A 22,985-nucleotide genomic window follows, 5' to 3' on the forward strand; every position below is an offset into this window, starting at 1 on the left:
CCACACGACGCACAGGCCGGGGCAGCAGCTGGGCTGGCCCAGTGCCAAGCGGAGGGGTCTCTAAGCATCTCAGGTGGCCGGCGTGCCATCCAGTCTGCAGCAGGACGGGCCCCAGATCGATGCCACACAGCAAGAGAAACTCAGAGGCACCTGACAGGCCTGCCCGGTGAATCCAGAGATGCTGACGGGGATGAGGGCGCCCGCACGCGGAGCCCAGCGTGAGAAGCGACCCCCTGAAAGACCCCACAGGAGAAAGGCAGGCTGGGGCGGGTGTGAGGGGGCTCACACCTGCCTCAGGTGTGCGCACACAGCCGCGATCCTGGGAACACGGAACCTAGGGACAGAGTTTCCAAGAGACTTCAGATCTTGTTAGACATCTAAGATTGACGCTGAAGAGAAAACTCACCAACGTCAAACCTCCCCAGAGCCCAAACCTCATTAAACGTGCAGCAATTTTCTGTGGAGAGAAAACACATCAGCGTGAGGATGGAGGGAAGGTCTCCAGGCCCGGCTGGAAGCCTGTCAGGCGACAGCGTCCACAGTGGAGAGGCCGCGGGGAGCTAAGGTCCCATCACAGCTCAGGGAAGGCACGTGAGCAGAGACCCGCCGAAGGCACAGAGGCGGGAGCACGTCTCACCCTGCACCAGAGGATCCTCCCCTGAGAGGAGCCCCAGGAAGGAGCGACTGCGGGGATCCCGCCCTTGACGGGACCCTGGGGAGACCCTGCAGGACAGCAGCGGGTGCAGAGGTCAGAGCACCCACCTGAAGGAAAAGCCTCCTAACTGAGAAACTGAAACTCACACGGATGCTAAGGAAACAGTGAAACATGGAGTACGTGGAATAAAACATAAATGCTGGGCAAGCGAAAAAGGATCATGAAGAGCTGAAGCCAGCATTAACTCCTGGGAGAATGGAGCGCGGCACGAGAAGGGGCGCGAGCTGTGACAAACCCACACACTGTCAGCACAGCGTCAGGTGCAACTGCGGACCTGGCCAAGGCGGCCACGTGACCACGCCGAGCGGTGGGGACACCTGTCACAGCAGCAAGTCAGGAGGCGGTGTCCACACGGCGGGGACACCACATGGGGGCAGAAGACACAGCGGTGCTGCCGGGCCGGCCACCAAGTCCCAGGCAAACGGGCCACGAGCACCCGGGAAGCGCCGAGGAACACACGGCAAACACCCTGGAAACGGGACGGTCCTGGGCAGGAAGGGGAAGGCACGTTCCCCCACCCCTACCCAAAGAACCCTGGCCAAAACGAATTACCCAAAAGGGAGAAAGAGAGCCAGACATACACTCTCTTCCTTAAACTTCAACTTTATCAGCGAGTGAAGCAATAACAGTAAAAGGGGCTAATTTTCACCTCTCAACTCGGCAGGTTTGTTTTTTGTTTGTTTCTTTTTGCGGTACGCGGGCCTCTCACTGTTGTGGCCTCTCCCGTTGCGGAGCACAGGCTCCGGACGCGCAGGCTCAGAGGCCATGGCTCACGGGCCCAGCCGCTCCGCAGCACGTGGGATCTTCCTGGACTGGGGCACGAACCCGTGTCCCCTGCATCGGCAGGCGGACTCTCAACCACTGCGCCACCAGGGAAGCCCGGCAGGTATTTTTTAATAATATCCAGTATATGAGAAGACACAGGCGGAAAAAACACTTACACAGACTAAACAGTACGAGAAAAACGGTACAGTCTTTATGGTCAGAATTTGGCAAAAACTAATCAAAAGCCTTTAAAAATGAACCTCAGCTTAATCTCAACCACTACCCACCAGGAACATGTGGGCGGAAGTCACCGAGATGCTCAGGGAGACGGCTGCTTATTGCGGGAGGGGACAGCTCGGCCCCGACGTGTCGAGACCACAGCAGGCGGGCGGGTGGCCTCAGAATGGCCCGAGCCATACTCACCACATCTCCCCAAACGCAAACCTCAGCCTACGGTCAAGTGCCTGGAAGACCCCAACTGTGCCTTTAAGTATGGAGGTTACACCCAGATAAATACAAACTATGGGAAGTTAGTACACTTCACTGCAGGACACTACGTGTGCAGGTGGCAGGGCCATGGGGGACTTCCGCTTTCTTCTGCTTGCTCATCCCTGTTTTCTAAACGTCTATAATGACCATGCCATTCCTTCCATAAGGGGGGAAAATCGATACAAGTTGTTAAAGGAAAAGGAAAAGAAAATCTGAACCTGTGGCCACAGGAAGGGAGCTCGGGCTCGGATCACACCCGGGCTCCCGTGGAAATATCACTTCAGAACATCATTTTTTTAACCAAATCCCCGTGGGACGCTTCCCGCACGTACTACTATGTGAAGCCAGGGCACGAGGACGAGGAGGTGCCGCCACCGGGACGCGCCCTCGTGGCCACCGGCCAGCTCCCGAGTCCCACCAGGACCAGAGGCTCCACAGGAGTCCTAGAAAAGCCCTCCACCTCACTGAGGGGTCAGAGGGTGAAGGCGGCCTGCTCATCCACTCGCTGCCCCGGACCCACACGAGGGAGGAAACCAAGTAGAGAGCAGGGCGGCATCACCGCGACGAGGCGGCCGTCCAAGGGAGCAGCACGCGGACTCTGCCAGGCTCTGCTGCGTTCTTCAACTAATCCCACGGCCACAGACTTTCACCTCACCTCTGATAAAGCCCTCACGTGGCAGGGAATACATGTGCAAACTGTGTAAGGAAATAACTCCAAATTTCCTGCATGTGATACAACTCTGCAAGGAGCTGCTCCACGTTCCATTTCCTCTGCTTAATAAAGTGTCCCTAATGGAATACCTTTCGGCAAATGAGGAGGCTTAATGACCAAAAGGCTTTGGTCAGGTAATCCTCTAATCACACACCACGAAAAATGAACATTCTTTATGAAGACTGTATAGAGAGGCACCTTGTAAGCTTCGAAACATAAAAGGAAAATCACAGCATTTAGGAAGGTACCATTTTTCTCTTAATCAAAATGCCTTCTAAACTGAGATCTCCATGACGCACGTACGTGCTTGAGATAAAAATAAAACGAATTTATTAACGTGCGCCACCAGCACACCTGTGCTTTCTACAGGCCCGTGCTGCTCCCCTCTGTCTGAACCACAGTGGACACACGTCCGAGGCCGCTGCTGGGCCCGGGTCACAGCAGGACACACAGGAGGGCGCTGCTCTCAGGGGGAAGAGGACCCACAGTCAAGGAGCACCCCGGCCACTCATGCCGCTCGCCCCCGTTCCGGGCAGGGCCCCAGCGCTCACCTTGTTGACCCAGAAGACCATGGCGTCCTCAAGGTCGTAGGGAAGCTCTTTCGAGGCACTGAACGTGGAGAAGCGCTTGACGCTGGCCACCACCTTCTCAATGCTGATCATCTCCACGGTGTAGGCCATCATGAGTGCGTCCACCATCGCCATGTGGGCGCTCTGGGGGCAGAGGCAGCAGTCAGTCACCCAACCTTGCCTTTCCGCCCCGGGTCAACGCAGAGACCCTCCCTAGACCCACAGCTGAACGCCTCCGTTGTCTGTCTTCCTCTGCACCTAAGGAGGCACTCAGATCTCTACTTGTACGTGACCCCCACTTCCTCATCTCTGACGACCCCATGAGAGCCCGGGGCTTCCCTACTGCTCAGCTGTGGGCCAAGGTACAAGGGGCCAAGAGACGTGCCTGAGGCCCCAAGACCACCACAGGCCCCTGGGGCCTCAGGGGCCCGGCACACTGAGCTCACGCCAGGCCTTCGAGCCCTTTCTTCCCAGAACCAGTAACATCCCCTCGATCCACAACACACATCCACCAAGGCCAAGAGCGAAAAGCCACAGAACGCAGAGCGCCTGAGAACGGCCGAAGCTTAAAGCCACGCAGGAGTTGCCACAGCGGCGTAGACCTGGAGCAGCCTGGGAGAGTCACACAGGTGGGATGGCTTTCCGGGAAAGCTGCGGGGAGACGCTCGGGGAGGACGGGTGCATTTCCTTCTTTATTTTGGCACAAAAATACTTAGAAGATACACGTGAAACAACCTAAGAGGGTGGGCTCGGCAATTCTACGGCACAGCACGCGCAAAACGTTTGCTCCCCGTGAGAAAAAGCCGACAGGAATCTGCTCCCTCCCCCTTTCCAAATCAGCCCCTGGCCCGCGGAGAGGTGCTCTCGAACCCTGAACTTTGGGGGTGACTCTGCTGCGCCGCAGGGGGACAGCGGCAGCCCACCAGCCGCCCCCGCCCGCCGCCCAGGCCACTCACCATCTTTATGGGCGCGTGGCTGAGATCAGGCTCCGTCACGGGGGTGTCGTCACTCTCCATCACGTAAATCCCTTTCCGGGACAGGGCCTGGATGACAGCCTGGTGTCCCTGCAGAGCGGCCACCTGGTCCCCTCTGAGGATGAGGCCGCAGACGCGGCAGTACAGCTCGCTGGACAGCAGCAGCCTGATGACCGGGGGCTTGACGTGCTCCTGCTCGTACTGGTCGATGTAGAAGGGGTCCCTGAGGTCCTCCGGGATGTCATCTGCACGGGGGAGAGACCGCCGCATGAGCACGACGGCACCCCCACTCTCTCCACACATGGCTCAGGGCCGACGGCACACAGACGACGGACAGAGGGGCTGTGAACGACGACAGGCAACTAACCACGTGCGAGACCCCAGCTACTCGGCAAGCGCTGCCCTCCTCCACCAGCAGAGGCGAGCAAGCCACGCACAGCACTGGGCAACGCCACCGCCCAACCCCCACGAGCATCTCTCCCGACGCAGGAGAGCAAGGAGCAGGTGTGGGAGCCGGAGGGGGCTCGTGGGCCGAAGGGAGGCCAGGACCGCGCACAGCCAGGCCACACCGAGCACCCGGCACCAGCCCTGGGGAGGGAGCCAGGTGCATCCCCATCTGCTGTCAAATCCCGTGATTTCAAGGCCAGACGCCAGGTCTTTAGAGGAAAGAGCCAGGCCTGCCGCTGCTGCGACAACCAGGCCGGAACCGCAGCCGTGAGCCTCTGCGCATCTTTGGACCGGGCGGCACAAAACGATATGAGCCATGTTACCAAGCATCCCCTCGATCCCATCAAATCAACACTTCTGTCCCTACGTCACAAATGAGGAAACCGAGGCACAGAGAAAGTCAGCAACATGCCCAAGGCCACGAGAGTCAGAAACCAACGATGAACCCAGCGTGATCCACGGCATCTACACCGCTTCCCATACACACCCCCGCCGTGTGTGCAGAGCTTTCCCGGCGGCTACGACAGTCTCCCCCCCCGCTGTCCTTCACGCTTGCTCTGCAAGCTGTCAACCACTGTCCCCCAAAGGGGGGACTCTGCAGTCCAGTCCAGCTGCACCTCACTTTGCTGCGCTCTGCGGACACTGCGTTTTCTCCAGGTTAAAGGTCTGGGGGAAGCCTGCGCCTAGCCAGTCTCTGAGCTCCATTTTTCCAACAGCATTTGCTCACTTTGTGTCTGTGTGCCATTTTAGTAACTCTTGCAGTTTTCAAACTTTGTCATTACTATTATATTTGTTAAGGTGTTCTGCAGTCTATTGTAACTGGAATTTCGTAGCAAGAGTGTTTTGGGTTTTTTTTTCTTTTTTTGGCGGCATTGGTCTTCGTTGCTGCACATGGGCTTTCTCTCGTTGCGGCGAGCGGGGGCTACTCTTCGTTGCAGTGCGCGGGCTTCTCATTGCGGTGGCTTCTCTTGTGGAGCACAGGCTCTAGGCGCACAGGCTTCAGTAGCTGTGGCACGCAGGCTCCATAGTTGTGGCTTGCAGGCTCTAGAGCGCAGGTTCAGTAGTTGTGGCGCACAGGCTAAGTTGCTCCCCGGCATGTGGGATCTTCCTGGACCAGGGCTCGAACCCGTGTCCCCTGCACTGGCAGGCGGATTCTTAACCACGGCGCCATGAGGGAAGTCCCCAACAGAGTGTTTTTAACGAAGCCGTGTATGTCTTTTAGACATAACGCTGCTGCACACCTGATAGACTACAGTCCAGTGTAAACGTCAGGTTCAGATGCACCGGGAAACCAGACCTCCGTGCGACTCGCTCGGCCGTGCGGCCTGGGGCTGAGCCCGGGTCTCTGCTCTCTCACTCCGCCCCACCCCCACCCCGGCCACCCCCGCGGCGCCCACGCTCAGGCCACACCTCGAGGTGACCCCACCCAGGAGCGCGGACGGCGCTCACTCAGCACAGGGGGCCACCTTCTCCGTCGGCGGGGAGCAGGGGGGACCCACGCCGGGAGTCAGGGCAGGACCCGGACGCAGCTGGCTGGGAAGTGAGCCTGGGAGGGAGGCAGGGTCACCTCCGGGGACAGCGCCGGGACCCGCCCCTCCCCGCTCACCCTCCGGCTCGCTCGCCCTCCCGTCTCCCGACACGGGCGGGGGCACGGCCATCCCACTGCCCAGGGGCCCTCGGTCAGCAGCCGCAACGGCGCAAGGACCCGTGTGGGCGTCACCGCCAAGCGCTGAGCCGGACCGAGCTGGTGGGACAGTGGCCTGAGGACGCTGCCTTGGGGACACAGGTGTGAGGCGCGGCTGTCTGAGGGCCACTGTCATTCAGCAGAAACATCAGGAGACAAAGCAAGCACGGTCCTGCAGCTGTGGCCACAGCCCTCGAGGCTCAGGACTCTGAAGCGGGCCTGCTGGGAAGGCCGCGAGAAGGGCTAGAGGATGCGGACAAGACTACAGGTAAAACAGGGTCGGCGGTCCACGCAGAAGAAGGAACAGGGCGCCAGCTGGTCGGGTGAACAGAGGATCGGAGCTAGAGGACAGCATGTGCGCTGAGAACAGGACCCGAGCACGTCAGCCTGGCCTTGACCGGGTGCGCCTCTCACCTGGCCGGTCAGAATCCCGGCCTCGAGTGCAAACCATGGACACTACGAAGGCCTGTCTCCGGGGTTGGGAGAGGACTGAATCAAAACGTACGTGTAAGTCACCACGCTACGAGCGGAGCCTGGAGCGCAACAAAACTCACGCAAGTATTAGTTATCAATTGTATTATCAGGCTAAAAAGACCACCAAGGAAGCACTCCTCCTGTTGCTGTCACACGTTGTCCCATCCTGTCTACCAAGGCCACATGACTCACCGGGGGGGGGGGGGGGGGAACGGAGACGTGGCAGCACATGGGGGGGTGGGCAAGGACTCCCAGGTAGGCGCCAACCCCAACCTGAAGCCCAAGACGGGTTCCAACCCAGTCTGAGGAAAACCACGACGGCAAGCCTCCACGACACAGCAGGGCAGTGAGCCTCACCACCTGAGAGCTTCAAAACCACGGCAGTGTCCACCCCACCCCAGACCAACTAAGCCAGAATGTCCTGTGGGCTCACAGGCAGAAACATCTGTACCCAAGAATCCACTAGACGGGCTGCAGAGGTGGCTGACGGGCTCCGTCGAGAAGTCCCTTACTTATACACTCTGGCTGTGGAAACAGGCACTCACAGAGGGCTTCTAATTCTGGAGCCCTGCCTGCACCCCACCCTTCACTGGAGATGCCAGACAGACGGGAAAGAAAACAGCCAGCAGCTGGCCCCACCGGGCACAGCCCAGTGACTCTCCTCCCCTACACCAGGCGAGCTCCAGAACAAAACCATATCCCAGCGGTGGCGGGATAGGTGGGCACCACGGGCGCTTTTCCCCCCCTTTGCTGAGGCAGGCTCGGTTGTGGGAAACACACAGGCTTGGCTTCTAGTCAACAAGCCAGGAAGAGAGATCCCTGGGAACCCCGGGAGAGGGGGTGGGGGACCACAGAGAAGAGGGAGTGGATAAGGAATCCTGAACCCGTGTACACTGTCCTGGTGACCCCAAGTGGCCCATGTGTGACAGACCCAGAGAACCGAACTGACCTTGGAACCACTGCCCACACATGGCCAAACAGACTTCTGGTCTGAACTTACCGGGGTTTACTGCCACCCAGCTGCTAACAGAGCACCAAAAACACAAGCATCACCCAAAAGATTTCAGCAGAAACAGGCTCACAGCATAAGATTCTAAGTGTCCAGGGCAGGGGCTCCCTGGTGGCGCAGTGGTTGGGAGTCTGCCTGCCGAGGCAGAGACGCGGGTTCGTGCCCTGGTGCGGGAAGACCCCACATGCCGCGGAGCGGCTGGGCCCGTGAGCCATGGCTGCTGAGCCTGCGCGTCCGGAGCCTGTGCTCCGCAGCAGGAGAGGCCACAACAGTGAGAAGCCCGCGTACCGGAAAAAAAAAAAAAAAAAAAAAAAGAATCCGCCTGCCAATGCAGGGGACACGGGTTCGAGCCCTGATGCGGGAAGGTCCCACATGCCACGGAGCAACTAAGCCCTCGCACCACAACTACTGAGCCTGCGCTCTAGGGCCCACAAGCCACAACTACTGAGCCCGCACACCACAACTACTGAAGCCCGCACGCCTAGAGCCTGTGCTCTGAAACAAAAGAAGCCACCGCAGTGAGAAGCATGTGCACCGCAACAAAGAGTAGCCCCCGCTCACCACAACTAGAGAAAGCCCGCGTGCAGCAACGAAGACCCAATGCAGCCAAAAATAATTAATTTTTAAAAAATGTCCAGGACACAATCCATAAGTACTCAACACATAGAGACAGGAAAGCGTGACCAATTCTCAGGGGAAAAGAGAGTCAACAGACGCCAACCCTGAGATGACCCAGATGTTAGAATTACTGAAGACTTTAAAACAAGGCCCCACGAGGCCCTCTTGAAACAAACGGAAAGATATAAGTTATTAACAGAGAAATAAAAACTATTAAAAAAAAAAACCAAACCTTCAGAACTGCAAAATACCGTTATCAACAAGAAATTCAATGACAGATTCAAAAGATGAACAAAACAGAAGCGGACTCACAGATAGAACAAACTAGTGGTTACCAGTGGTGGCGGAGAGGAGGGTACAAACAACTGGGTGTGACGAAGGCTCAAGGATGTGTTGTGCAACGCAGGGAATCTAGCTGATACTTTGTAATAATTGTAAATGGAAAGTAACCTTTAAAAATTGTATAAAGAAATAAAAATTAAGTTAAATTAAAAAAAAAAAGGCAAACCAAACAACAGAGGAAAGAGTCAGTGAACTTGAAGACAGACCAACAGAAGAAATCTACCTGAAGAGCAGAGGGAAAATCAACAGAATGGAAGGCAGAGCCTAAGGGAGCTGTGGGACAACATTGAAAGATTTAGTAATTATGTTACTGCAGAAAGGAGATGGGTACAGAAAAAGCATTTGAATAAATAATGCCTAGAATATCCCCATATCTGGTAAGAAACCAATTTACAGGCTTAGGAACCAACTTGAAGGAAACCAGGTCCACACACTGCATAATCAAATGGCTGAAAACCAAGGATGAAATAACGGGCCCTCGGGACCCCTAACCGGAGGTATCAGCCAGACTTTCAATGACCATGCTTAAAACAATGAAACGAAAAAAGATAAGACTAAGGATTCTGGCAGAAAACTGGAAATTATTTTTTAAAAAAAGACAAAAGAACTTGGCAGATCTGAAAAAGAACCAAGTAGGAATTCCAGAGCAGAAAAATACAGTAACTAAACTGAATTTCCACACTGGATTGCTGAATAGCACATTACACACAGAGGAGAGAAAACACAGCAACAGAAGGTAAACAACAAACACCGCTTAGTGTCGCAGGAGTGTGACTGGAGACCCAGAAAGAAAGGAGAGAAAATATGGGGCAGAAACAGTATTCCGACAGATAATGGACAAGCATTTTCCAATACTTGTAAAATTCATGCTTCCCAGAAGGAAGGGAGGAAGGGAGGGAGGGAGAAATCCACACACCAAAGAACATCACAGTGATACTGCTAAAATCCACAGACAAAGGAAGAGCGTGCAAAGCGGCCAGAAGGAGCTCCTAGTCAGGACGAGGTGGCACAGATTAGTCCTTCCCTGCTCCTCTCTACCAGGCACAACTGTAAACCCTGGAAGGAACTCAAAGGCTACCCAGCAGAGAACTCTGAAAGGTGGACGAGGAAGGCAAGCTGGTTGGGAACCCAGGACTGGCCAAGCACAGCAACAGGGCGTCTTACAACCCCCCCCCAACAAAAGGTGACCCAGGCCTGGTACTTCCTGACCCCCAGCCTGGAAACAGAAGGCAAGCCAAGCGGGCTCATTCCTGCTCCAGGTGGAAGCGGAGTCCCACCTACTACACCAGGCCAGCCTGGCAGAAGCAGCGAGGGAGTGACAGGAAGCCCCACACCCACCTCCACAGGGCACCCAACCTGGAAGCGCTCTCCTTCCCATCAGGCCAGAGACACCCCCACTCATCACCGGGAACCAGGGGGGTCCAGCAGTGCGACCTCAGCATGACGGGCAGCCCAGGAAACACTCTGCATCCCCCAGAGGCAGGGGCGGCCGCCACAGAGAATCCCACCCCCACCCCACCCAGAGGCGCTCCTTCCGCCTCCTAAAGCAGCGCCCGCAGGGACGGTGGGAAGCCCAGAGGCACCAGACACACCAAGTACAACAAAATGGTACCACGAGGCTCTGGACATGACACTGCCGCTGGAGCCACAGTCCACAGAGTGGCCAGGACCTGCAGGCAGGACCTCAGCAGGGAGACTGCTGACGATGACAAAGAAACTTAAGTAGCACCCAGACTCACCTAACATAGAGCCACAATGACCGGGAAGCAAGCAAAGATCGCCTACCATAACCAGAAGCAAGAAAACCATGACTTTAATGAGAAAAGAGAATCGACTGACACCAAGGCGTTGGAATTATCCGACAAGGGACTTTAAAACAAGTGTCAAAAACATGGCTCCACAGGCAATCACAAAGTCTCCTGAAATAAACGAAAATTGGAAAAAAAAAAGTCAGCAAAGGAGTTATAAAAGGAATCAAATATAGAACTGAAAAACAGAGTCACAGACTTTAAAACTCACCAGTCTCAACAGTAAAGTAGAGACGACAGAGGACAGAATCAGTGAACTTGCAGACAGATAAACAGAATTTACCCAATCTGAACAACAGAGAAAATATACTGAAAAAAATAAAATGGACAGAGCCTCAGGGACCTGTGGGAGAATAACAAAAGATCCAATATTCGTATCACTGGAGTCCCAGGAAAGAAGGTGAGTAGGGCTGAAACAATATTTAAGGAAATAATGGCTGAAAACTTCCCAAACATGGCAAAACATATAAACCCACTGATTTCAAGAAACTGAGTGAACCCCAGATAGGCTACACCCAAAAACTCCATGCCAAGACACAGCGTAATTGAACTCATGAAAACTAAAGACGAAGAAAGTATTTTGGAGCAGCTGTAAAGAAAGAACATGTGAAGGAAAAGGGAACACCAACTCAACTGACAGTGGGTTTCTCCTCTGAGCCACAGAGGCCGGGGGAAGTGGCACACATTACAAGTGCTTGAGGAAAAGAACTGCCAACCAGATTCCATATCTGGCAAAACTATCCTCAAGGAATGAAGGAGAAATAAAGACATTCACAGACAAAAGAAAACTTAGGGTAAAAAAAACTGTCTCTAGAAAACCTTAAAAGAGGCTAAAGGAGGGGGCTTCCCTGGTGGCGCAGTGGTTGACAGTCCGCCTGCCGATGCAGGGGACGCAGGTTCGTGCCCCGGTCCGGGAAGATCCCACATGCCGCGGAGCAGCTGGGCCTGTGAGCCATGGCCGCTGAGCCTGCGCATCCGGAGCCTGTGCTCCGCAACGGGAGAGACCACAAGAGTGAGAGGCCCGTGTACCGCAAAAAAAAAAAAAAAAAAAAAAAAAAAAGGCTAAAGGAAATTCTCCAAATAGAAAGAAAATGATTTTTAAAAATACAAAGGTCTTCCCTGGTAGCAGAGCGGTTAAGAATCCGCCTGCCAATGCAGGAGACACGGGTTCAAGCCCTGGTCCAGGAAGATCCCACATGCCACGGAGCAACTAAGCCCATGCACCACAACTACTGAGTCTGTGCTCTAGAGCCTGTGAGCCACAACTACTGAGCCCGCGTGCCACAACTACTGAATCCCGCGCACCTAGAGCCCATGCTCCACAAGAGAAGCCACCACAATGAGAAGCCTGTGCACCACGACGAAGAGTAGCCCCCGCTCGCTGCAACTAAAGAAAGCCCGCACACAGCAACGAAAACCCAACACAGCAAAAAATAAATTAAATAAATAAATTTTTTAAAAAAGGGAACTGTGAAAATGATTAAAAAAAAAAGGAATCTTGGAGAACCAGGAAGAAAAAATAATGTAAAGAAATGGGTAATAAGTGTAAATACAATAGACTACCCTTCTCCTGAGTTTTCTAAATTATATCTGATGACAAACAAATCTACAACACCTTCAGGTACTCAGGACAACGGTAGTATTTAAAAGTGGGGAGAGCGGGGGCTTCCCTGGTGGCGCAGTGGTTGAGAGTCCGCCTGCCGATGCAGGGGACACGGGTTTGTGCCCCGGTCCGGGAGGATCCCACATGCCGCGGAGCAGCTGGGCCCGTGAGCCATGGCCGCTGAGCCTGCGCATCTGGAGCCTGTGCTCCGCGACAGGAGAGGCCCGCGTACCGCAAAAAAAAAAAAAAAGTGGGGAGAGCAAAGGAACCTAAATGGACAAAAGGTTTCCACACCTCACTCAAAATGATAAAACAATACCTGTCAACTGTTGGAAGTCACATATGTATACTGTAATACCCAGAGCAATCACTAAGATAGCTATACAGATATACCCCAAAATGAGATAAATAAATCAAGATGGAATCCTAAAAAAAGTCAAGTAATCCACAAGAAGGCCCCAAAAAACAAAACAAAACCAGGAACAACAGAAAACAAACAGAATAAATAATGTCAGACTTAAACAGTAACAATTACATTAAATGTAAATACTCTAAATACACCGAGTAAAAGACAAAGATTGGCAGAGCAGGTTAAAAAACACAACACAACTATATGTGGTTTATAAGCAGCTTACTTCAAATTCAACGATGTAGGTAGACTGAAAGTAAAGGGATAGAGAAGGCTATAACAGGCAAACATTGTTTAAAAAAAAAAACAGGAATAGCTATATTAATATCTGATAAAGTAGAAAGAAAATTACTAGAGACAAAGCGGGACATTACATTAACAGTAAAGGGGTCAATCCACCAAGAAGACTTTACAACCCTTAATGTGTACGCACCAAAGTACAGAGCCTCAGAACTTATTTAAAAAAAAAAAAAATGGACAGAGCTGTAAAGAGAAATAGACACTACAAGCATAGTGAGGGACTTAAACATCACCTACCAGAACTGACAGAATTCAGACATAAAATCAACAAGGAGGAAGATCTGAACAACACAACCAATAAAGAGAATCTAACTGACCTGTGTAGAACACTCCACCCAGCAACAGAAAATGCCTTTCTTCAAATGCCCACAGAACATTCACCAAAACAGACCTTATCCTGGGCCATAAAACAAACCTTAACAAGTTTAAAAGAACAGAAATCACACAGAGTATGCTATCCTACCATAATGGAACCAGACTAGAAATAATACCTAAAACACAAACAGGAAAATCTCAACAACTGGAAATCACACTTTTAAATAATTCATGAATCAAATAGGAAGTATCAAAGGAAATAAAGAGAGATACATCGAACTGAACGAAAATACAACATACCAACATATGTGGGATGCGGCTAAGGCAGTACCGTGTGGAAAATTTATAGCACTAAATGCTTACACTAGAAAAGAGGATAGATCTCAAATCAATAATCCAAGCCCTGGGACTTCCCTGGTGGCACAGTGGTTAAGAATCCACCTGCCAATACAGGGGACACGAGTTCGATCCCTGGTCCGGGAAGATCCCACGTGCCAGGGAGCAACTAAGCCCGTGCGCCACAACTACTGAGCCTGCGCTCTAGAGCCTGTGTGCCACAACTACTGAAGCCCGCGCGCCTAGAGCCCGTGCTCTGAAACGAGAGAAGCCACCGCAATGAGAAGCCCCTGCACTGCAACGAAGAGTAGCCCCCGCTCGCCGCAACTAGAGAAAGCCCATGTGCAGCAACGAAGACCAAATGCAGCCAAAACACAAATAAATACATTTATTAAAAAAAAAAAAAAGCTCATCATCATTAGTCAGCAGGGAAGTGCATACCCAAACCACAATGAGTTATCACAGCCCACACACTTGAATGGCTACTATTTAAAACACTGACAATGCCACGTGTTGGCAAGGATACAGAGCAACTGCAACTCTCATGCCACACTTTGCTGGTGGACATAAAAAATGACACAGCCACTATGGAAAACAACTGAGTGGTTAAACACACTTATATGACCCAGTAACTCCATGGCCAGGTATCTACCCAAGACAAATGAAAACACACGCCCACACAGACTTGAATATTCACAGCAGCTTTCTTCATAGTAGACAAAACTGGAAGCAATCCGAGTGTCCATCAACAACTGAGTAAGTATTAAATAAATAAATAAATGTTTTAAAACGCAACTAAGAAGTCTGCATGCCGCAACTAAAAAAGATCCCGCATGCCACAACGAAGGTCCCGCGTGCCACAACTAAGACCCAACGCAGCCAAAATAAATGAATGAATAAATAAATTTTTTTAAAAGGTAAGTAAAATGTGGGGAGCCAAACAATGAAGACTATTAGCAGCCCTAAGCGAAAAGGTCTCTACACATGGATGGGTCTCTAAAATACTAGTAAGTAAAGGAAGCCAGACCAAGAACACTTGATGTATGACTAGAGGCATGTGACACTCCAGAAGGACCAACCTAATCTACAGTGACAGGAGCACATCAGTGAGCCTACGGGCAGGGACTGACTGCAGGGGGCTCAAGGAAACCCTCGGAGGTGATGAAAAGGTCTTACCTTGATTGTGGCCCTGTGCACAGGGGTGTATGCATTTGTTTAAACTCATCAAACTACACTCTTAAAAACGTGTGCATTGGGCTTCCCTGGTGGCGCAGTGGTTGAGAGTCCGCCTGCCGATGCAGGGGACGCGGGTTCCTGCCCCGGTCCAGGAGGATCCCACATGCCGCGGAGCGGCTGGGCCCGTGAGGCATGGCGGCTGAGCCTGCGCGTCCGGAGCCTGTGCTCCGCGACGGGAGAGGCCACAGCAGTGAGAGGCCCACGTACCGCAAAAAAAAAAAAAAAAAAAAAAAAAAGTGTGCATTTTATTGTATGTAAAGTACATCTATCTCAATGAAGTTCGTTTTCTCAAAGGTGCAAAATAAAATTCTTCACTGTATACCCAACAATGGGCATTAACCCATCCTACAGAGACTTCTCTAAAAAGCCAAGGTTTAATACATCTCTTCCCTCCTGAGAAATCTTCAATGGCTCCCCAATTCACATACAACAAAAACCCCAAATTATCAGCCATTCAAGGCATTCCAAGATCTGGCCCTAGGCGTTCTGTCCAATCTACATTCATCTTACATTCATCTAACTCTGCAGCAGCTAAGTTCACATCCCACCCCAACTAGAACGCTATGCTTTCCCTTAGCCTGGAGGATGCAGCACTCTCCCCGCCCTCCTTGTCCCGGTTCTCTGTTCCCTCACCTTCACTAGGTTCTTACCCACCTGAGCCGCACAGTCGGCTTTACCTTCTTGAATGGAACATTCCAGATTCCCTCAGGGGTGTTTCTCACCCTCCCTTACCTGTTCTGCCGGAGCACTTGCTCCTCTCTCAGGCACTAGTCTCCTTGGCCTTGCATCACAGGTCTACGTTTGCAAGGCCACGGCCAGCACCCCGTGAGCCCTGAGAAGCACGCTGAGGACCCCACAGGCCACAACATACTGTTCAGCTGAATTGATTCAAGTTTACTTTTGCCTGAGTTTGAAATAACTGGAGGACAGTGACTGAGGGATATTTAAGTGAACTAGTTAGCATGGACAATAAGAAAAAGAGGGCTAGGCGAGGGAACACGAAAGAAATCAGAAACAGAAATAAAACTCAAAGATCACCTCTCTCTATGCGACAACAAAGCCATGAAAGTAGGAAAGCCCCAGGGAATAGAGACTATAAATACCCCCGTCAAGGGCACCGCAGGCTCCAGGTGGCCCCCCAGCTGACCCCTCCCCGCGCGCGCCCACTTGCCAGCCCACCTCATCATCAGCCCAGTCTCGACCACTCTGCCTTCCTAATATCTGTTGGCTCAACCTACCTTTCTAGTTCCCACTGCCGACAAGCTGGCCAAGACCTTGGTTCTTCAAGCCAAAGCGACATCAGCTCTGCAATGGACTTAATGGGTGTGTCCCCCAAAATTCACGTAATGAAACGTAACCCCCAAGGAGAAGAAGGTATTAGGAGATGGGGCTTTGGGAAGGCGATTAGGTCATGAGGGTGGAGCCCTCAGGAATGGGATCTGAGCCCATATAATGAAGCTCCCTCACCCTTTCTGCCATGAGGGCGCAGCGAGAAGACGGCCGTCTACAAACCAGGAAGCAGGCTCTCACCAGACACCGAATCTGCCGGCACCTTGACCTTGACCTTCCACCCTCCAAAATCATGAGAAAAATGTCTGCTGTTCTTAAGCCACCCCAGTCTCTGATGTCTTGTTACAGCGGCCTGAACGGGCTGAGACGAGCTCCTGGATACTCCACTGACTACAGCCTCTTCCCACTCTAACCTGCTAGAAGAATCTCGCCAGGCTGTCTCTCAGCCCATCACCACCCCACGCGAAAACCTCCCGAGGCATACATCGTGAAAGAACTCGCTAGCCAGCCTGCAACACCGTGAACAATCTGGCCCTCACTGTTTTCCAAACTAATCACCTACTATTTCGGTCCACAAATCCTCTGTCACAACAAGGTTAATCGACTCAGGGCCCAAGAACTCTTCTCCCTCTGCACGGAACCTGCCGGATGCGCTCTGCTCTACTCTTGGGGGTGGTTTTCCAAATATCAGGCACCCTTCAAAGCCCGTCTCCCCACGGAGCCTCCCCTGGCAGCCCTCCCACAGCGACCACTGCCCCCTGCCTGCAGCCCTGGTCCCTGTGTGCCCACCAGACAGTTCCATAGTCTACCTCAAGACAGCCCGTGGACTAATGCCGTGCCGCCATTTTTCAGTCCTTGCATTATTTCATTTTCCTTTGCATGTGTCAATAATTCATGTGACTTTTAAGCAACTAAAGAGATAACATCATACAACTTCATATGCACATGACGGCTATTACTGGCTGCATGAATGTAATATTGGCTCCATCCTGGTTACCATGTGATTAGATGAAAAATGACAGCAATCTGAGTTTCTCAACAGTTGAAGTAGGAAGTAGAACAGGAGACTGGTACATATAATGGTGATACAGCCACCGAAAGACCAACAGCAGAAGCTATAGGCTATCAGGAGGATAAATGTCATACAGAGAAAATATTAAGGGCTTTTGTAAGAATAGTTCCACAAATTCAACATTCTGAAGCACAACAGGGGCCGAGCCTTCTGAGGGTCGCTCAGATTCAAAGTCTGAACTTAGAGACAGATTTACATTCCTTGGCTAATATTCAATTTGTGGCATCAGGACAGGAAGGGGAACTTGTATAAACTGCTATAGCTTTAGAAATGAAAATTCGTCCACGTACGGCCACCAGGACAGAAATCTTTCTATTCCACCTGTTTCAAAGGCGTTTCCAACTCTATCACCAATCTGACGAGTATGTGAGCACTGACTGTCCTGCAGACATGGCACTAAATGGGGTAACCCTGACCCCTGACCTCACAGACACCAGGCGGTTCTCAGCACACCCAAGCAGAGCGGAAGGTCAGGCTACAACGCCAGCCAGCGACCTGACCCCCACAGTACCTAGTACCACTGAGCAGATGCACCCAGGCTGCTCCGTAAGCTCCCAACTAAGCAGCACTCAAATCCCGCGCTAAGGGGCTTCCCTGGTGGCGCAGTGGTTGAGAGTCCGCCTGCCGATGCAGGGGACGCGGGTTCGTGCCCCGGTCCGGGAAGATCCCACATGCCGCGGAGCAGCTGGGCCCGTGAGCCATGGCCGCTGGGCCTGCGCGTCCGGAGCCTGTGCTCCGCGGCGGGAGGGGCCACAGCAGTGAGAGGCCCGCGTACCGCAAAAAAAAAAAAAAAAAAAAAAAAAAAAATCCCGTGCTAAAAACAAAAGACTATTAAAATATAAAATCTAACTCAATAACCAATAATCTGAGCAAATCATCACATCAAAGAAACTTGCCAACGTGCTTACGAACGAGGGCCTCCCCACCAAGACTCGAGCAGCCACTGGTCCCCCGCGAGTCCAGGGGCGAGAGCAGCGGCCGATGTCATTTCCGGTTCCGGGCCGGGAGAGGAGTGCTGAGCACGTGCTCCCTTTTAGCCAAACATCAGACAACAAAGGAAGGTGGTGACCCTTCTACCCTTCTTCTAGGGATTTTGCTCCTAATATCAATAATATCAATATCAAACAGAGAGCCCGAGCTGTCCTTGTGGTCTAAGTAATGAGACAGCCGGCAGCGGCTTGGTTACAAATACCCCGCCCATGGCCGCACAGATTTCCCCTCCCACAACGTGGTTTCCAAATCAGTGGTTTAATTAACAAGATTGTGGAAGGACAAGAGTGTCCACCCCTCACTAGCAGTGGGCTCCGGACAGCCCTGTGGCCCCTCTCAATCCCAGCTGACTGCTGGTAAAAAGGGAAGGGTGACCCTGGTGGCCCCTACGGTCCCGTCTGGCGTGGTTCAGGGCAGCTCAGCTCGTGGTGAGTTGCAGCTTGGCTTCCAGGGCTCCTCAGAGGGCGAAACGACCACCACTGAGCTACACAGCAACACACTTGCGAGAGCCGAGTCCCTTCTAGTACTTTCCCTGGGTCACTTTTTCAACATTGTCCTTGGGAGATAACAAAAGCTATTACTCCCCCACTGTCCCTGAAACCAAGGCCCAAATACCTTTAGGTTTCCTAAGGTCATGGACTAAAATCAAAAGTCAGGAATGCAGTAGCTCCAGTCCAGCACTCTATTCTGTAAAATAAACTTCCAAGTCACACCTGTAAACTTTACCAATTAACTACAACTTTCACCCAAAAGGACGTCACAAAAATATTCCAGCTGAGCAGGTTCTACTGCTTCTTACTGACACTTTTAAGTGAACAACTTTCCACATATCCAATATATTATTTCTGAAGAAATGATTAAAACACTGTCCGTGAAACAAGAGTTAACCCAAAAAAGAGGAGAATCTAAAAATAAAAGCACAAGCCGGCCCACGGTTCCTGGCTGTGGCACCAGAGGCAGAAAACTGGAGGAAACGTTTCTGCACAACCATATGCCTCCTCCAGGCCTGGCCAAGGGTGAGCTCCTGAGCCCCCCCACTTACTCCAAATGGCAGACGGTGGCCTTGGGGACACAGAGAGAGTCCCAAAAGGCAAACGCAAAACAAGGCAGCCTCAGAGCACCTAGCCCTGGAGCGTCCGCATGCTTTCAGTTCCTATACAAACAGTGCTGGGTTTCATTTAGCTACCTAATGAACAACCGTGTAACAAGTAAAGATTTAGGCCACTTCCACCATCATGCCCACCAAAAGCTGATTTACAGTTAAAGCATGCAGACTGAAACTGCCGTGTCTAATTAACTGAAAGCTAAGCTGGAGACGCACGTGGAGACGTCCAGAAGACGAAACAAAGAGCAGGCCCCTGGATTAGGAAGAGCTCTGGGGGAAAGGATCCAAGCTACCCTAACAAAACCCCCTCCCCGGCCTGTCTCCTGAAAGACAGCACCCCACGCTGGGTAGCAGGGAACCTCCCACCCAGGCTGTGACCCCCACACCCACTAAACAGAATAAATCACTTCAGCTGAGCCCAGGCGAGTCTTCTCCGTCATCTGAAATGGGATCACCCAAATTTGTAAATTTAAAGAGCAGCTCTCAGTTAGAAAAAAAAATTACACCGGCTCCCCTTCCTGAAGCAAGGTACAGAATGGAGAAGCATTCTCATTTTGCAAAAATGACTGGAAAGCAGACCTCCTGAGGTCAGTTTGATGAGCACAACCCAGCCAAGGGATGGGCAACGTGCAGCCCAGCCTTAGAGCCTCAGACAGCCTCTCGTCTCCTGCAGCTCCTGCCCACGTTCTGTTCTATAAATACACACCTTCAGTCATTTCAAAACTTTAAAGCCAATTTTAATATCAGCTTTTGAATTAGTTATCTGAAGAGTCAACAAGTATTAAAGAGTGACTTGGTACTGGAAATAAAACCCGACTAATCCAACAGTGACACTGAAAGAGATGCATATTTATTGCCAGAGAGCTGACAAGTCCCATGCTGAATGCCAAAGCTGAATGCAACAAGATAAAAATGCATTCACTGAGCTTAAGAAATTGGAAAGCAAACAACGAGAGGGCTTTTTAAAAGCATCTGTGTCTATACAGCATTCAGTACCAGAACCTTAGCCACCTCCATATGCAAAAATCTTAAAAATACACCCAGGAGTGAAACTTTGCACATGTGCCCCAAGAGCCCTGCCCAAGAACGCACTGTGCTTGAGAGCGGAGACCTGGAACCCAGCCAGCGCCCAGGAACGGTGAACGAGCTTCCTGTGAAATACTACACAGCACTGGAAAAGCAAGGCGGGGAAGATGGAAGGAAGCTAGAAGAATCCAAGAACCTGATGAGAATAAAGCGGTCGCCATGACAGCTGCAAAAACCCGTACAACGAAACCGCGAGAGTTTAGCGATGTAAACAGATGTGCTGAAATATAAAGGAAAGCAAACCGACAGCCAACACGAGACATGAGGTGGGTGTAAGGGGAGGCCACGGAGTTGGGACAGCCGCACGCTGCCCTGCGGAGCTCAACCGTCACAGCCTTTTCCTTAAGCGGCCGCTCCGGGATGACTCGTTCACTGTCCCTAACTCTAAAACTTCATTCGTGCTTTTCATCAATTCTGTATTTTCCCAAAATCACTGTTTCCCCATCACACTACGCGGAACTGGATAAAGCTTGGTGGAAGTATAAAAAAGAACTGTAACACTGAAATCTACAAAATAAAGGGGGAAACTCTCCTTGCACGCTATAAAACCAACTTAAAATGAGGCGCTGCATTTAATCCCTAGGACTTGCAGGGCGTGTTTATCCTCATGACGAGTCCATCCATAGCACAGGCCACTCCAACCGGTGACATCCTGTCACCGGGAAACGCCCGCTCAGCAAGTTTTCAAAACCAGTCAACCAGACTCTCTTCTGAAACGGTTCTCTCTCCACTTCGGTCTCACTCTACAAACAGGAACGTTTTCACCAGAATAGAGGCAATTTTTAAACAAATGCTTCAAATTTAAAGATTCCACGGCACTCAATTTTGTACCTGAAACGAAGCACCTGAAATTAATCAAAGACAGCCTTCGGAGCCAAGCAATCACGAGAATCACTTGGTCTGTAAGATTCCAAGAGCCGGAAATCGGAGCGTCTTAATCCACTAAACATATTAGGGCCTGACCAATAACAAGGTTATCTAGTTCTTCGAAACAGGAATCAACCGAAGGTAATGATTCGGATGAAACCCTACCCATTTAAAAGGAATGCTCGCTAGGGAATTCCACACCTGACATTTGGTAAGAATCGGGAAAGGCCGGGATCAAGGGTTTCTGCCCTGGACTCCCGCCCGACCCGCCCGAACAGGAGAGGTTCCGCCCGCGAGCGCAGGGGAGCGCCGATCCCTGGCCGCACCTGCAGGACCCGCGCGCCCCCCGACGCGAGCGCAGAGCGCACCGGGCCAGCCCGCGCCTCCGCGCCCCGCACGCCGGGGACACTGCACAAAGGCCCGGCCCCTCCCCCGCGCCCCCGGCCCACCTCGGCCATAGGCCTTGGCGCAGATCCACTGCAGGTTGGCGGCGATCTTGGCCCGCGCCGGGTCGTAGCGGTCCAGCGGCACGATGTCCACGGCGCCGTCGGGCGCGGCCTCCATCCTCCTCCAGCCCTCCCCGATCGGGCAGCCGCCCGCGTCCACCATCTGCACACAAAAGGGCCGCTGCAGCGCCGGCCGCGCCGGACCGGGCGGGACAAAGGCGCCGCGCCCCTCGCCGCGCCCGGGACCCGCGTGGGGCCGCGGGGCACCGACCGCCCGCGCACCCCGCGCCCCGCCGCCGCCCGGCCCGCGTCCCCGCCGCCTCACCTCAGAGCCGCCGCCGTCGCCGCCGCCGCGGGTGTTGCTGCTGCATGCTGCGCGGCCGAGCCGGGGCCCGCGGGGCCGGGTGGCGGCGAGCCAGGGGGCGCGGGCCGAGGCCTCGGGCCGGGGCTGGGGGCGCGTGCGCGGAGCCGTAGGCGGCGGCGGCGGCGGCTAAGGAGGTGGCCAACCGGCGGGAGCGCGCGCGCCGCCGAAGCCGGCGCAGGCGCAGTGGGTGCCGCGCCAGCCCGCGCCCGTCCCGCCCCCTTCCGCAGGCGCACTGGGCGCCGGCCCGCGCTCGCCCCGCCCCCTTCCGCAGGCGCAGTGGGTGCCGCCCGAGACCCGTCCCCTTTCCGCGGGCGCGGGCGCGGGGCCGCGCGGGGCCGCGCGGCGCGGGCGGCGCGGGCGGACAGGCCCCGGCGGCTCCCGCAGCATCTCTTTGTCTGGGCCGCGCCTCCCCCTCCCCGGCATTGGGTTGTCCGGACCACTGGCCCCCAGCCGCCGCCCGACGGGCCGAGCGCCTGTGCAGGCCGACCGCGACCCTCCACCCCACAGCAGCCCCGGGGGTTCCCCCTCCCGGAGCGCAGCGCTGGGAGGCCGGGGGCGCCTCACCCCATAGCGGCCCTCGGTGCCTAGAGACCCACACACACAAGTAACCCAGAGAGCCTGGAGTGTCTCCTACCATAGGGACTGGGAGCCCGGGGACCCCAACCGGAGAGCCCTCCCGCCTCAGCACTGGAGGCCGAGGAGACCCCCTCCACCTGCAGCGTGTAGAGTCTGCCAGGATCACCTGTGCCCAGGCGCGCCCCGAGTGGGCACTAACCATGGTCTCCAGGGCCTGGTCCAGGGAAGGTGGGCGTCTGGACACCCGAGACAAACTGCAGCGTCCTCACCCCTGAGAGTAGCCATGGGGACGGGCCTCTGGCACATCCTGCAAAAGGGGCTGGCTTCGTCCTGACAAAGTCACCACCACAGGAACTGTATGGGGCTAATAATTATAATAACACC

General features: G+C 53.4%; 1 protein-coding gene across 4 annotated transcripts in view; it reads right to left on the minus strand.

The window, feature by feature from the left end:
- CAMSAP1 (calmodulin regulated spectrin associated protein 1) overlaps positions 1–22,141 on the minus strand; it is a 55,239-nt gene extending 33,098 nt beyond the window's left edge. For 3 of the 4 annotated variants that reach the window (XM_049711705.1, XM_049711704.1, XM_049711703.1), the window contains exons 1-4: positions 21,987–22,140; positions 21,665–21,824; positions 4,207–4,469; positions 3,233–3,394 (exon numbers count right to left, since the gene is read on the minus strand). In XM_049711705.1, coding sequence (XP_049567662.1) covers positions 3,233–3,394; positions 4,207–4,469; positions 21,665–21,824 — 585 coding nt within the window. In that variant the 5' untranslated portion in view covers positions 21,987–22,140. Of the gene's footprint in view, positions 1–3,232; positions 3,395–4,206; positions 4,470–21,664; positions 21,825–21,986 lie in introns of all 4 variants that reach the window. The other variant, XR_007478214.1, reaches the window with a different exon arrangement.
- Positions 22,142–22,985: the final 844 nt, after the last annotated feature.

This window comes from Orcinus orca, chromosome 6 (assembly GCF_937001465.1).
Source record: "Orcinus orca chromosome 6, mOrcOrc1.1, whole genome shotgun sequence".
NCBI classification, from domain to species: Eukaryota; Metazoa; Chordata; class Mammalia; order Artiodactyla; family Delphinidae; genus Orcinus; species Orcinus orca.